The sequence below is a fragment of the Meriones unguiculatus genome, chromosome 8 (genome assembly GCF_030254825.1).
Source record: "Meriones unguiculatus strain TT.TT164.6M chromosome 8, Bangor_MerUng_6.1, whole genome shotgun sequence".
Taxonomy (NCBI): Eukaryota; Metazoa; Chordata; class Mammalia; order Rodentia; family Muridae; genus Meriones; species Meriones unguiculatus.
The window spans coordinates 41,703,395-41,719,191 of NC_083356.1; the positions used below are offsets into that span (position 1 = coordinate 41,703,395).

A 15,797-nucleotide genomic window follows, 5' to 3' on the forward strand; every position below is an offset into this window, starting at 1 on the left:
TTAGTTGATAACAGGCCTGTTTCTCAATCCTCAGTCTCTGACTTGTGACTTCTGAACCCAGGTCCAAGTTGCATCTCAGATTTAAAGTTTCTCAGTTGTTTCTAGCAGGTTATCTTTCCTTAGTTTTAGAAAACATTTTATAACCTTTCTACTCCAGGTTATTTTATCTCATCTTTAATTGTATACTAGAGTTCCTTTATTTTGCATTTTCGTTTTCCACTCATTTTAAAGAGCATCTAGAGTCCAGCACTGCATATATTCTAATCTCGTGGAGGGATCTTTGGCACAACTGACGCACTGTATGATCATTAGCTCAAGAAGTTATTTGTTCAAATTGTCATAAAAACGTGAAAACATTTTATTCTATGTACAATAATGTACACAAATTTAAATAGGTCACCAAAGAGACCAGAAGTAATTAAAAAGGTATATTTACAGTAGCACATCACAGTAAACGGAAAATCATTCACAGTTTCAACATCGATACTGTTTTTGTGCTTGGTTACACACTGACGTGAAGCATATTACTCCATTTTGGATGAACTGAATTTTAAACAAATACCTCAATGATTAGTAAATGCTACTTTAATCAGTGTCATCATTAAATTCTGCTGCTGCTGCTGCTGCTGCTGCGCCTGTGTGCTGAATCCCCGCGTTTCTTTCTCTTTGAACATCATCATCGCAGTCTGTACTGTCATCCTCGTTCAACTCTCGGTCAGATCCAGCAGCCTCTTCTCTTAAAGCTTCCTCTGGATTTTGATTTTCATTGGGTGCAATAAATCCATTGTTGTTAGATATATTTGAATTATCCTTGATATCATCTTCGATGTACACTTTCTGATGGCACATTGGACAAGTGTCTTGAATGTATAGCCATTTCCGAAGGCAGAGTGCATGGAAATAGTGGTTACATGGTGTAATGCGAGCAGATGTTGTAAACTCATGATAGCAGATTGCACATACATCATCTATCTCTTGCAACTGGCTCCCTTTTACTTCAGGAAGTGAATTGATTTTCTTAACAGCAGTTCTACGATTCATGAATGTCTTCCAGCCATTTTTTACTTGTAAATAGATGTTAAAATATGCATGTAGGCACATCATACAAGCCCGGATTTTACTTCCTGACTCAAACATCATGGTATAGGCCCCATTCCCAAACATTACTACTCCAAATATAAATTCGATAATATTGCCTGTCGAGCGAACAAAGTAGACATAATCATCAAGCTTTTCCCAGAGGACATTATAGTAGCCATCAATCATGAACAGCGTATAAACAGTGAGAGAAACTATTACTTTCAAGCAGAGTTCCACACAAAAGGCTGTAACTGCAAACAACCACGTGTTTAGTGCATAGTGATGCCAAAGAACATAACTGAGTAAAACAGGAAGAATAAACAGGCAAGCAGAGACAAACAGCACAGGAAAATGTCTATGGAAAGATGACACATGGGAGGCACTAAGAGACATCAATACGGGGTCTGTCATTCCATGGATGAAATGCAGGACTGCAGTTAATAAAAGGCACATGTTTCTACTTAAGCGAATAAGTCTCTCTTCAGGTCTCAGCCCACTTAAACCAGTCTGAAGAGCCAAAATGAAAAATAAAACAGGTGCTACAAAGCCAAGCCGCCTGTCATCTTCTTCAGTTGATCCAATAAAGGCCAATATTCCAAGACCCAAATAATGGGCTATTGAAGAAATCACAGCACTCATGCCTAGTACAGTTAGTGTAGAATCGCATCCACTAATTATTAGATTGCAAATGAGGTCCCAGAAATCATCCCAAGAAATAAAGAAGGACTCAGTTTCATTTGCCATCCTTAAAATGTATATTAGCATTGTAGCCTGAGCTGTAATTCTTGTTAGCCAGAAGACCCGAAGTATATCTGGGAAACGGATCCTCTTCCATGTGTCCTCCATCAATAACTGTAATCCATAAATTCGGTACATATGCCTCACTAACAAGTAAACATACCGAGTGGAATAATAAAACCACCTAAGTTTCACTGCCAAGACAAGCACTGTGTTCAGTATGAGAATCACGGAAGATGTGAACACTAAAGTCTCCCTGATGTGTAATGGTAGCTCTGTGATTAAGCCGATTACAGGAACCAAGATATTCAAAATAAGCAATTGTGAATAGACGGACTGAATCTGGAGCAGTGTGACATATCCAATTCCAAAGGTTAGCTGCAGAACGATGAGTGCCATCCACAGTGAGGGCCCTTTCCGAGGAAGCAGCTCAATTCCAAAAGCTGATGTGTTGTAGGCACCATAGAAGTCAATGTGCAAAGCAGCATAGTAATTCACCAACACTGAAGTCGCAGCTAATAGAAAGGCTGAGCTGTACATGTAAAACTTGAAAAGTGATCGCTGTGACAAGATCAGAACAATACTGGACACAACTATACCTAAGGGAAAAAAAGAAAAGATTATCCAAATGAAATGTTCTTAAGCATGCTTGCATACTAGCAATTACAACTTTCTTCCTTGATTATGATATTTTCATAGTTGTGGAACCTCAAGACAACTTAGGCTTAAAAGGCAGTAAAGATTTGAGAAAACAGAGTTCTAAAGGCCAGACCAACTAAACATATTTTTAAAAACCTGGCCCCTTATTTTCTGGTTTCCAAAGTAATTCTGTTTATCATGGTATACATCCAAGCATGCAAGTACTAAAATTATCTTCAGGACAAATTTGTAATGCTATGCAAGCACCTTTTGTTAAGTTTTTAAACTCAAAAGAACACTTCCTGTATAATTTCATAATCATTAAAAGTCTAATGTAATAACACCAAAATAAGACCATTCAGAATAAAAATTAGTAGAATAAAAGGCTTGTTCTGACTTAGTTTCAGAATCCTTTCCTTCAGTATTCTTTAGGCCAACCAAGTTTTATACTTCTCCCTAGTGTCTCCTTCTGACTGAATTCAGCAGGCTCTTTTGTTTCTTAGATAAGCATATTCTCTAAGGGTCCAAACTTAGGCCCCCAATACAGTCCTTCACATTTCTGAATTGTTCTTTAAGTACCCTTTTCCTACAAATTACTTAATCACTTTTTCAGATAACAAAAGTAATACTTAGAGAAACCAAACCATGTTTTAGAAGATGGCTCTAAATGTGCTCCCATTATTCATGTTTGATCATCTGATGACCAATCCCTATCAAGTGCCATCATGGTACTTTGCCTAAATAGATGCATTTTTAAAGTGAAATCACCATAAGTACATCATTGGATTAGGTTTAAAGTACAAGAATGAAATAAAATTGCTCACCTAAATTTCTTACATTGTTAACTGTAAACCTCACCTGCCTTTTACAGAACCAGCATTTCCTTGTGATTTCTAATTTCAATAAAAAATAAAAGTACATTATTCTAATGATGCTATGAGCGCCACACCCTCAAACTTTGGTTCCCAAGACACACTAGTGCCAAATGCTCCTTTCTCTACCATAATCACACCTGTAGTTGTATTCCTTAGAGTGACAGCCTATACTTCTCCAACCCTGACTTTTCGAACCTTAACTATCCTGAAATCCTTTTGATAATTATTGTTCACTCAGCATACCTACAGAATTTTTTGACATACTACCTGATACTGAAATTTGTAATTATCCATGTAGGTATCACCCAATTACACAGTATTTCCTTGCCTTATAAATTAATAAATCCCACAGTGCTTTATTCAAAAAAGGTTGTTTACTGCTACAATGTTTCAGTACCATGTACATTATGGTCTTAAAGATGATAACAAAATACAGCCTAACTGAAAATGGAAACCTAGGAAAGGAAGAGACAAAGCTAAGAAGCTTTCCCATCAGTGTGCCATCAAGAAAAATGCTGTATTTTACAGCCTCCACATAGCTAAAAAAAAAAAAAAAAAAAAAAAGGCTGGAGTGAAGACTAGTTCCTTTATGGGATTATCTGTGCCTAAATGTCAGACCCTTTGTGAAAAGAAAAGGTGCAAATGAAAAATCTGGAAATCTGATAAGATCTGCCTAGAAGATGGGACTTTAGAGCATTAACAGCTTTTTCTGGAAAAGAAAGCACTACTTTGGCCTGCAAGAGGCCAGATGCTACCTTGCTTTCTCTACTTGAAAAAATCCCAAGCCCAAATGATCTTCTCAGTTGAATTCTATTTTACTTATCTAAAAAAAAAACCATTTTATTTTATGTGCATTAATGTTTTATCTGCATGTATGTCTAAGTGCGGGTGTTGGATTCCCAACAAACTGGAGTTGTAGACAGTTGTGAACTGCCCATATGCTGGGAACTGAACCCAGGTCCTCTGGAAGAACTGCCAGTGCTCTTAACCACTGAGCCATCTCTCTCCAGCCCTGTTGAGTTCTATTTATTGCCACTTAAATAGAGAAAGTAAAGCAGATACTAAAGTGCTAAGTGTCAACTTGCTATTCAGAGTAGTGTATCAGTTTCCACCAGTAACTATTCATGACCTTAGTTGAGCTGTTATAGTCTTTTCTTATTCTAATAATTTTCTCCACATCTTATTTATACACACACGTGGAGGGATAGCTTGGCTATTAGGAATGCTGTACAGAAACAAGTGCCATTCACAGTAAGTACCAAAGAAATGAACTTGGGAACAGTCGGAGAGGGTAGGTACTGTAGTGATACTATAACCTCTAAGTCTGGATATGACCTAACAAGCAATCTGATCCTTCCCTTCCTCCAAAATCAAGACCTCACTATATACTTAACACTGGCCCCAAACCTGTACCTGCCTCAGCCTCCTAAATGCTGGATTGCAGTGCCACCACCCCTACCTTCACACTACTCTTCCCTGAGTAAATTACATTCTCAGTGTATAATTAGTGAACTCCAGAAGTAGCATATACTTGTAATTCCTACCCAAAGGTTATAGACAGATCTTTTATATCATGTTCCTACGGAATATGGGGAGAACCAACTCTGACTTCACAGAAAAAAAAAATACCAACTTCCCAAATAATAAGTCTCCAAAGTAAACGTCCTCTCTTCTGATCTTTGAGAAGCACTGTAAAGTTTCTTTGCATTCCACAGCTCAGACATGGGGTTTTTCCTTAGAGTCCCCCTTAAAGGTCCAAGGAAACCCAGGGGTAGTTTTTTTTGTGGGACTCATAAGACACCTATTTTCCTTTAAAACTCCACCTTGGGACACAGAAAGAGAATTGAATTAAACCACAACTTGGGAATTTCAGCCCCAGACTTCAGTAATTAAAGTGTTTAAAGTTCTCAAGGCAAAAAAAGAGCCAGGTATCACAGTCTTTCAGGAGCTTTGAATTCATATTTGAACTAAGTTCACCAAGTTCAGGGCTTTTTCAATTACATTTCCAAAACCAAGAAAGTAACACAGCATAAATGTTTTTGTTTGTTTTCAAGACAGGGATTTACTATGTATGTAGTCTAAACTAGCCTTCAACTTGTGCCCTCCAGAGTGCTAAGATTAAGGGTGTCCCTAACCACAGCGCAAACTTCACAAAGTCCATTCATTCCTAACTCTTCTGAAAATGTATTATTAAAACTCCGAAGGGAATAAAATAACATTTACACCTCTCCAGATCCCTAAGTTCCTTTAAAGTATTTTAAAGCAGGCTACAGAATGTACTATATAGGCAAAGAAACACTGTTTAAAATATATATAATTAAAAGTATTATGAAATGATGTTAATCTGTTAGCATACTTTTCAAATAAATTATAGCACGGGGAAACATTTCTAAACTTGGCGGTGTGGCACTTACCTATAATCCACCCCAAGGAACTGAGGCATAAGGATCATGCTGAGCTGTGTGAGACCCTCCCTACCTTAAAAGAACAAAATTCTATAAAACTTTCATTTTAGATAATCAAAACAGCAAGAATAGTATCCTAGGTTATTTAACTCATGAAATTAAGTGTTAATAAGTATGATTTTCATTAACATATGTGAACATGGATTTTGAAAGCCAAATCCTGAAAAGCTGGTGGTTTTGGAGACAGATCTCTCTACAGAGCCCTAGCTGTCCTTGAACTCTGAGATCTGCCTACCTCTACTTCCAGAGGGCTGGGACTAAAGGCATGTGCCCCATACCCAGCTCTGAAGAGGTAAGGTGTTCACTGAGTTCTGTTGGTTTCTGTCTTTACCATCTCCAATATAAAATATTTGGTCCTCAACCAGATTCCAAACTTACAACTTGTAAAAGCTATGGAATCCACACTGACAAGACCATCTTGTTTAGGAATGCAGTGAATAACAATTTGGAGCTTCTTGGTATCCTCAGGGTGAAAATGGATTGTTATAGGAACAACAACCAAAGAATTATCAGAGGCCGGAAAGTTTTGGTCCCATTCCTACCCCCTTCGGTCCCTTCCTACTTCTGAGGAAGGGGAAGAATAAAAGCTGAGTAGCTAAGGAAGAAGCTGGCAATTTAACTAACAGGGCCCACACAGAAAACCAGCAGGACTCAATTCTGAGCTCATAGCTCCACATAGCTCAGTTTGTTCCTGAAGCTGGAAACCTGAGGGGACACAGACACTCCTCAGTCCTCTCCCCTTCACCTCACTGTGCCCTGTTCATCTACCTTTTTCATCTATGTCCTTTGTAATAAATGGACAAATGGAGGCATTTACCCAGATTCTGTCAGCATTCTAGCTATTAAGGGTACACAAAGAATGGGTCAGGGAAACCCTGAGTGACAGCACATGTTAGGAGCAAAGGCCATACAACCTGTGCACTGTGAGGGAAGTCTTGTGGGACTGACCTTTCATCCTAGAAAAACTGATATCAGCACCAAACTGACCTGAAGACACGCAGTGGTATCCACTGCAGAATCAGCCACAGAACTGGCTGCTGGTGGGGAGAAACCACACACACATTCTGTTGCCCAGAGCTGAAACATTCTGGACTGAATGTGGAGAAAGAAATATACAATTTTTCTCCATCATCACACTGTCTTACTGGCACCAAAGAGGTAGAACAACACTAATTTCTCATACATCCTAACAAATGATTAAACACGTACTCATACAGAGATATACAGTGCCCTTTGAGGTTTTAAGTTTTTACTATTGAATCTATCAATATTTTACAGTTTCTTTTCTATATTTCTGAGGACATGTCCTCTAGTTCTACATTCAGGGTTAGTTTATTTAGAACTGATTCATGAATATGAGCTAGGGATCCAGCATTATTTTCCCCATATTATTTTTGACATATATTAGTACTAATAATAATTACCCTCAGGGTAATTATCTTCTCAAATCATTACTTACACTTAAATTTTTTCCTGACTACTGATTAAAGACTCCTTCCATTTTTGCTGACCATTCAGGGTTCTTCTGTGAAGGCCACTTTATCTTTTGTCCATTTATTACATTTTGGCCAAGTATCTTCCCAAAAGCCTACGCTGAAGATTTAGTCCCTGGTGGGTGGTGAGAAAGATGACTGGATCATTAGAGTTCTAATTCCAACAACGGGTTAATCCATGAATAAATTCATAGATGGCTAGAGGTGGAGCTAGCTGGAGGCAGCAGCTCACTTGCAGGGGCTGACGTAGGGGTGGGAGCAGTAGGATTTTGAAAGAGATGCCTTTAAAGGTATGGCTTGTCCTTGGCTCCTTCCTGTTTTGTTGTGCTTCCTGTCTACCATGAGACAAGCAAGTTTCTTTGCCATGACCTTTGGTCACAATGTTCTGCTTCACCACAGGCCCCAATATCGATTAACCAAGCACCATGGACTGAACCCTCTGAACCTAGGAGTCAAAATAAGCCTTTGCTCCTACAAGTTCATCTCAGGCATTCCATCACAACCAAATAACTAACACAATACAGGACTGGGAAGTTTCTATATTTGTGTGCAATTAAAAATATTCTGAACGTAAAGTATTTGTTGGTCATAAGCAATGTCCATGTTTACATCCAATTTTTTTAATTTTTTAGATGCTGCTTTATTATAGGTTTTCAATCTTAAAATTTCAGTATATAATCTCTCTACAAATTATTATTCATACAGATAAGAGAAAGGGAGTCAATAATTTTTCCATATTAAGTAAACCATCACTAACTATATTTACCTCCATGAACCTCAATTCAACTCTACTTCTGAAATCTATCAAATTTCTATTATATTGGTGTCTATTTCTGAGCTTTGTATTTTATATCCCTAGTCTATTTGTTTATCCCCATGGTTCTCAACCAGGATTAGATTCCCCCCTCCTTGAGACATTTGGCAAAATCTAGGAACAGATTTGGCTGGGTCACTGAGGTGTGTGTTACATGGACAGGGGTGTTACTGACAGAAGGTAGGCAAAAGACAAAGAATGCTTAAAAAAAAAGGGGGGGGGTACATTGTAGAGGATAGTGTCCCAACTCCAGGTTTATGCTGTCCAAAGTGTCAACAGAGCTACTGCTGAGAAACCTTGGTCTTTTCTTCTGGCAGACATAATTACCTCAGCTTCACTCTGCTTTCTCACATCACAGGTTTTCAAAGGTTTTTCTACTGAATTGATGATCTCATTCAGTACCAAAGAAAAATCTCCTTCTTTTACAATGAACAGATTCCCAACTAAAACGCATTTAGAATAAGCCTTAAATTTGCCGTTGTTATTTTTAATAATGCTGCAACTAGAATCTCTCCCAAGTCCTTACAGCTAGAATTGTGAGTAAAAAGGTACATAGCAAATGTCACTTGAAGGCTAGAGATAAAAGTCAGGTGGCAAGAACACTTTCCCACCTAGCACACTTAACAGCCTGGGTTCAGTCCCCCGCATCTTAAAAAAACAGCTATAGTGGTATACCTTTATATGCTCATGAGTACTAGGGTAAGGCAAGAGATTCAGAAGTTCAAGGTCATCTTCAATTTAGAGCCAAACTAGTCAACGGGAGACACTGCCTCAGTCAACCAACCAACCAACCAACTCAACAAACAACCAGTATCAGCTGATAAGGCCAAATGGTTTATATGTGGTGATGGCTTAACAAAATATATAAATTTACCTGTTCAAATAGGTAAATACCTTTGCCAAATACTTTTAAATCATACTTTGAACTCTTCACCAATCTAACAGATAAGCTGTATTTATTTCATTATAAGTGAGGCTAGGAACTATTTCTTTACTGGCCACCTGAAATTTATCATAAAGTGCCCACTTACGGAAGGAAGCATAAGCTTTCTTTTTAAAGTACTTACCAGACACACAGTAAACATTTTTCTCTCAGTCTGTCATTTTTAAAGGATTTACAATAAAGAAGTTTTTCATTTTTAAATACTCACTTGTCTTACTGTCCTTTGTAATTTCTGAGTTGTGTGTGTCTATTTAAAAAATCCTTTGCCACTTCAACTACCGCCGAATGAGTAACTCTACTAAAACAAGCTCCAGTGCTTGTATCTTCTCCTCTGTGTTTACACTTGCTAATTCAGCGTTATGTTACTGTGGGATGAGTTTCATTTACTACTTTAATACTTCTTAAATAGTTCTGTGTTCCTAAACATATTGTTATGATTTTCTTTATATCTCCAAAAGAAAAGGCTTTACTTTCTGACCTTTTGAAATCTCAATTTGATATCAAATCAAAGTGCAGTTGTTAAACCACTCTTTAGTTAGAGGGAGTAAATGCTGCAGACACTAACATAAAATTAGTAATGTTTGGACAGGGTGTGTTGGGCAAATATTGAGGAATAGGCTATAATAGTGAGAAGTCCCTAACAAGCCTACATTCAGATCTTTCACACACATATTTGTCAATACTTTCGTTTAAGGTGACTTAAATTTTTTTTCACAATTTATTCATTTATATCCCGTTTGAAGCCCCTCCCTCAACTCCTCCTAGCCCTACCCTCCCTTCTTCTTTCCCCAGTCCCCTTCCCTAGCCCACTGCAAGGGGGAGTTCTCCTAAGGTGATTTTTTTTTAAATCACAAAACTTTTTTCATTTTTTTATTTTTACTAACAAAAAAAACTGCACAACTATTCTACTACAATCTAGGAAACCGTTAGATGATAAATTTGGAAGTTGATTTCTAACTTCTTATAAAACATGGTTCAATATTCTGGGATAATTTTTTTTCAAATAAATATCTGATGATTTCAAAAAATGAAGTATCTGTAACAAATTAAAGTCTTTAACTGAAGCATTAAAATGTTTTTTTTAAAGTAAGCATTAACACATGAACAGCCAAATGATGTCTTAAAGGGTTATTTATTGTCCTAAACTCTGTGATAAAGGTGGCTGTGAACACATGCTGCACATCAAAATGAACCCTCTGCAAGGCTGAGTGGTTACAACTTCAAGGGCTGTGGAGAGGTTGGAATGTTGCAGGTCCAGAACCTAATTACAACTTATCTTGGACTATCTTTAGCCTTTAGTCACTCCTTGCCTAAGTCAGGGTGAGACCTAACATCCAGTGACTAACTCAGAAACTGTTTGGAATATAGTAACTTAGTACCCAACAACAGGCTTAGTATGTGTCAGATGGCATCCTAGGTCTGTAGCAGGAATCTAGGTTTTGCTTTGACCCCTTTACTTAACATTTCCACTAATGTTTTTTAAAGTGCCCTGATTATGAAACTGTGTGTGTTATAAAAACATCAAACATCCAAACCAGGTTGGAACATGGAATCTGGGATCATCTCAGTGTCCATGGGCCATAGTCCCTGCTATCTCTTATCCCATTTGAGGTGAGTTGTGTTTCTGTGTTGACAATACCACCATTGTCCGTCTTTATAAAGGTAAACAAAACAAAACAAAACCATGGGACCATTAAATGGATCACCAGCAGTTCTTAATGAAATTCTCAAATACAAAATTTCTGTGAAGAAAAAAAAAGTATGAAGAATGGGCAGGGGAAACAAATGTTTTCTTAAATATCCTTGCTATGAAGGACCTAACTAAGGAAAACCCCTTTCCTGGCATTGCATTAAATCACCAGGGCCCCAAAGGGTTCCCAGAATCTGCAGTTATTATGTCACGAAGACATTCAAGGCAGTGGCTGTACTATCTCTGAAATGCATATGCAGACTCCTCTCACACACAGCCCTGCTTTTACCACAGAAAATGGTGGAAGTAACTTTTACAGAAAAAAGTAGAATGGTTGAACTTGTGTACCCAGCAGATCACTTGTAAGTCCTGTGCTTGCAGAACACCACACCCACTTTTTTTTTTAAAAGATGAGCACTAATGGTAAAAACACTGTTCTGTACTATTGTGGCAGGGATATTAAACTCTAGAAGGCTTCTCTACCCCAGCTAGTTCCCAAATACTTGAGACAGAGACCTTTTAGATTTATAAAAGCTTTAAAGCATAGTAACTGAGCAGATATCAACCCTCTAAACTATTTTGATATTTCCCGAAATTACTTGCCATAATTGTTCCCACCTTGGCTGCTCCTATTCCATCAGGTCAACCCTCACGGCCACATGCTCATGGTCCATACTGCCCCATGGACTTCCTCTCCTTCTCCTCTCTCCTGCCTAGTGGTCCTCATCTCACCCTAAAAGCCTGGGAACCTAAGCTCCACCTATTTTTCTTCTACCCAGTTTCAGGCTTCTAGCTATTTTCATTAACCAATCAACTTTAAATTAGGTAGCAAGGGTTATACTTCACTTGGGAGCCAGTATTTAGCATTTCACTAAATAGCACCAGACCAACTCCCAACACTCTACTGCACTTCAACCCACTGAGGACGAAAGAAAGTAAACCATACTTGATGTCAGAAGGGTTTTTAAGTTCTGGCAAGCACCCACCAGCTGTGCACCAAATCCCAAACAGTTAAAACTTATACAACCTCATTTCTTCACTTGGAAAGTGAGACTGACACTCTCCACCTTTGAGGAGTGACTGACAGATTAGGTAATACCCGTGAAAATGCTTTATAGCAGACAAATGTAAAATATTGTTACTACTAAGAACAAAATTCCGTCTTTACTGACACTGCTTTTTTGTGGGAAAAAGGCAACAGATGCTTGCACTTCTGACAGAGGACCTGACTACCAGCCTACCCCATCCCCAACACTTCAACAGCAAGAAGTCGTTTAAAAACTCAACAATTACCTCATCGACAAAAATGTGTCAAGCTGTAATTATTAGGAAAAAAAATGTCCTTATATATGTCTCTCATTCTGGTGATGTAGTGCAGAGAGAAATAGAAAGTGAAATATTAAATGCTCTCAGTACTCAATCCATAGGAAATGACTGGTTTTCCTAAGTCTCCTGCAAATGTCTCATCATTCTGGGGTTACGTTTTCATAGTCACACTGAACAGCTTATTTTTACTCAGATAAAGATTTTAGGGTTCGTTGTAAGTATAATCTTCCTCGCGGTGACTTTTGGAAATGGTTTCAAGGTCTGACATTCAAAACTCTTGTCTCACGGCTTCTATGTCCGTTCCCCTCAAACACTTCACGATCCCGCGGACTCCCCAAGACACAGAAGTGACAACACACTCTGCCTCGTGAAAAGAGGAAGACAGGGGCTCAAGCTTTGGCTCAAGTCCAAGGTCACACACGGCGGGACCGGGACAGTTGCTTTTCCAGGGCTGTCGCATAGGACGCGCGGTAAGCCAGCAGTCATTCCTCAAGAGAAACAGCAGGCGGGGAGCCGCATGCTCACACAGCCGTGCTCTCTCTCCTCACCTCATCCGAGCGCCCCGCCAGGACCACTCCGCTGTCAACGCTGGCACGAGCATCACGGGTCCCCGCACCACGCCAAAAGGCCCCCCAAGCCGCGTGCCACCAGCGCCCTGCCGCTCCCGTCCGCCCGGGTCAGGGCACGCCTCGGCCCGCAGGCCAGCCCGCTGTCCTTACCGAGGAGTCGGAGGAAGATCTGAAGCCCGATGCAGAACCGGCTTTGGCTGGAATCGTAGTAGGAGTTGAAGATGGCGTCGATGATGTAGAGGCACGGCACCCGGAGCGCCACTTCGAGCGCCGCCCAGACCTGCTGCTGGGCCATCCGCACCTGCTGCTGCGGGGGCCCCACCGCCGCCATGAGCCGCTGCCACACCGGGGCTGGGCGGGCCGGGCAGGGCGGCGCGGGGGAGGCCCGGGGCCGCGGCCGGGGCGGGCGCCGAGGAGAGTGGCTCCGCCCCCGCCCGCCTCCTGTCCTGAGTCCCGGCCCGCCCCGCCGCCCGCGGGCGTCCCTCGGTGGAGCAGGCGGCGGCGGCGGCGGCGGCTCCCGGGAGGCCTCGGGGCGTCGGTGTTTCCGGCCGGCTAGGGTCTGGCTCCTCCTCCCTCCAGAGCCTCCCCCGCCAGCGGAGCCACCATCTTGACCCCGCCTGCCTCGGCCGTTGCTGCCGTTGCGAGGCCCCGAGGCTGCGCCCGCGGTCACTCGAGAACGCGGGCCCCGCGCCGCGGCCTGCGTCACAATCCGGCGCGCCGCGCGGCGTCAGCGGGCGCGGCGGCGAGCCTCTAGCGTTGCCATGGTCGCGGCTCGGGGCCGCCGCGCCCTCGCACATCCTCCGCGTCGGCGGGGAGCGCGCCGGGGCTGCTGGGCTCCTGCGGCTCGATAGCTTTAGGTGTTGGTCGGAGCCCAGTGAGTATCCCGCGGACGGGCTCACACCGCCTGAGAGATGAGAAGGCGGAGGACGCCGCCCTGCCTCCCCCCCACCCGGAGGCCGGGTCTGAGGAATGGCAGAGGGAATAACCTGCGAGGCTGCCCAGGGCGGTCACAGCCAGACTTGGCACTGGCCTTGGGGTGCTGGGCGCTGCCATGTAAACACACTCACATCTGTTTACATATCTCCCCTTCCTGTCCCTGAGGACACTACTGAGGACAGTCATGAGCACATTTTATTAATGGCTTAGGAGCCTGAGTTAAGAGCAAGAACCCAGGTCTCTCAAGTTTTTGCTTCATCCTCGCCCTCGAGGTAAGCTCATCCGGATAACCCGTGATCAGAGCGGATGAGACCATTCTTTTTCCGGCACTTTCAGTGGAATGGGTATGGCCCGGCTGTCGTTATTCTGTTCCTTTTCCACAAATGAAGAGTGTAAGGTCAGAGACTGAGCTGTAGACCTAGCTGTTTTAGTTCAAGGTACATGAAATAGCAAGCAAGCCTGGTTGACTTGGGTTCCTGGCTCAAAGTGCATCATGCCAGTTTAAAGAAGGGCTCCAGAAGTAGGGCCTCCCTCCCCACCCCAGCACTGGGAGGGGATGTGCGCGTAAAGTTATCAGACTTTAACAGAACCCCTTTGGGTGAAGATGCTTTTAGTAGAAAATTGCACTCCCAGCCAGCGTCGTGGTTTTGTCACCTTTCCCACTTTCATCTGTGTACGAGGCACTGTGGGCCACAGTTTTCAAACACCGAAGCCTCTACATCAGCTACTATGATGGGTATTAGTCTACCTGTTTTATAGAGGATAAAATTGAGGTTTCGTTAAAATGAATTGCAAGATCACAAAGGGACTAAGAGGTGTAGTCTGTATGTCGCAGACTAGTAAGAACCAAACCACGGTTTAACCCCAGTGCTATTTAAAGCTGAAAACTTTGTTTGGTTTCTACTTCTCACCCACAGCCTTTACAGCCTTTTACCCCAATCTCTTTCCTGTTGCCCCTGTCACCATCCTAACTCAAGACACCCTTGTTTCTCTGGTTTATTGTTATACCACCATATAGCTGCCACCTTTTCAGATCTACTCTCTGTAGTAATGCTGGGTAATTTTCCTAAACTACATAGTTGGGGAATAGCCTTGTGGTTCTGACAACATTCCCAAAGGAAAGCAAACTTAGTGAAAGAATGACACAGTCTTACATACGGAACTTCAGAGATTAAATTAGCTGCTCAGCACTCTCTTGTTAACGGCTTAAGTGCGATTAAGTCAAAAGAGTGAAGCTATTATGCAGAAAAGTGTCCAGAAACACTAAGGTAAAAATATGATAGAAAAGAGAGGTAAAATGTTATTATCATACAGAAATAGAGAATAAAATATAATCTTGAAGTACAAACCCTAGCATATGTCTGTCTTGCCAGTGTTGCCTGTAATCACACTGACACAAACAATATACACAGAATACCTGTGTTCAAAGATAGCACTCATTAATGACTCAAATGCTTCATAGTAGCTTGCTTTGGGGGAGGGGTCAGGGCTTCATTGTATAGCTCAGGCTGGCCTGGAACTGGCGATGTAGATCAGGCTGGCCTCAAACCCTTTCTATATAAAGATCTACCTGTGTATGCCCCCAAGTTCTGGAATTAAAGGTACTTTAAAAATAGTAAGTGTAAAACTTAAGTGAACGTTTCTCTAGACATCCATCAGTCAAGCCTTGTCAAGCAAAGAAAAAACTAAAGTTTCTTGGCTGTTAAAAGGAAATTTGCTAGTGTACCCTGGCTCCCTTGGGAGGAGGGAACAATAAGAACCAAGTATTGAGCTTCCTCTCGAAATCCACCCCTTCCCACAGGGTGTTACATATTTCCTTCCAGTAGGGTGGGAACTGATAGTTAAAATACATCCTATAACTTCTGCAGTCTTGGGAATTGCTTTAAAGTAATAATCTAAAACCCTGAATTTTTTTTCTTTCAAGTAGAATTCAGATACGCCTATCAAAGAGCAATGATTCACATTTTCTCGTGAATCCAAATAGTGTTTTTGTAGTTAATAAAGAAACAACAGGGCTCATAGTAGTGTTTGGAGTAAACGTTAAGTCTCCATTTGCTGACACTTGATCATTTCTTCAGTGGGCATTTGCTGAGCGCTCTAGATGTGCTTCGCATTGGCCAGCCCACTTCTGTCTCTGGGGACTTTCAGTGCTCAGTATGCTCCTCTGGAAGATAGAAGAACATGAAGATGAAAAAGGAAATTGCTGCACACCCCATCTAGGTCAATCCT

The 15,797-nt window shown here is 41.4% G+C and overlaps 1 protein-coding gene across 2 annotated transcripts in view; it reads right to left on the reverse strand.

Annotated features, from left to right (window-relative positions):
* Nucleotides 1–13,260, reverse strand: part of Rnf139 (ring finger protein 139) — a 32,010-nt gene extending 18,750 nt beyond the window's left edge. The window contains exons 1-2 of one of the 2 annotated variants that reach the window (XM_021643722.2): nucleotides 12,783–13,223; nucleotides 335–2,417 (exon numbers count right to left, since the gene is read on the reverse strand). In XM_021643722.2, coding sequence (XP_021499397.1) covers nucleotides 586–2,417; nucleotides 12,783–12,963 — 2,013 coding nt within the window. In that variant the 5' untranslated portion in view covers nucleotides 12,964–13,223 and the 3' untranslated portion in view covers nucleotides 335–585. Of the gene's footprint in view, nucleotides 1–334; nucleotides 2,418–12,782 lie in introns of those variants that run through there. The other variant, XR_009593701.1, reaches the window with a different exon arrangement.
* Nucleotides 13,261–15,797: the final 2,537 nt, after the last annotated feature.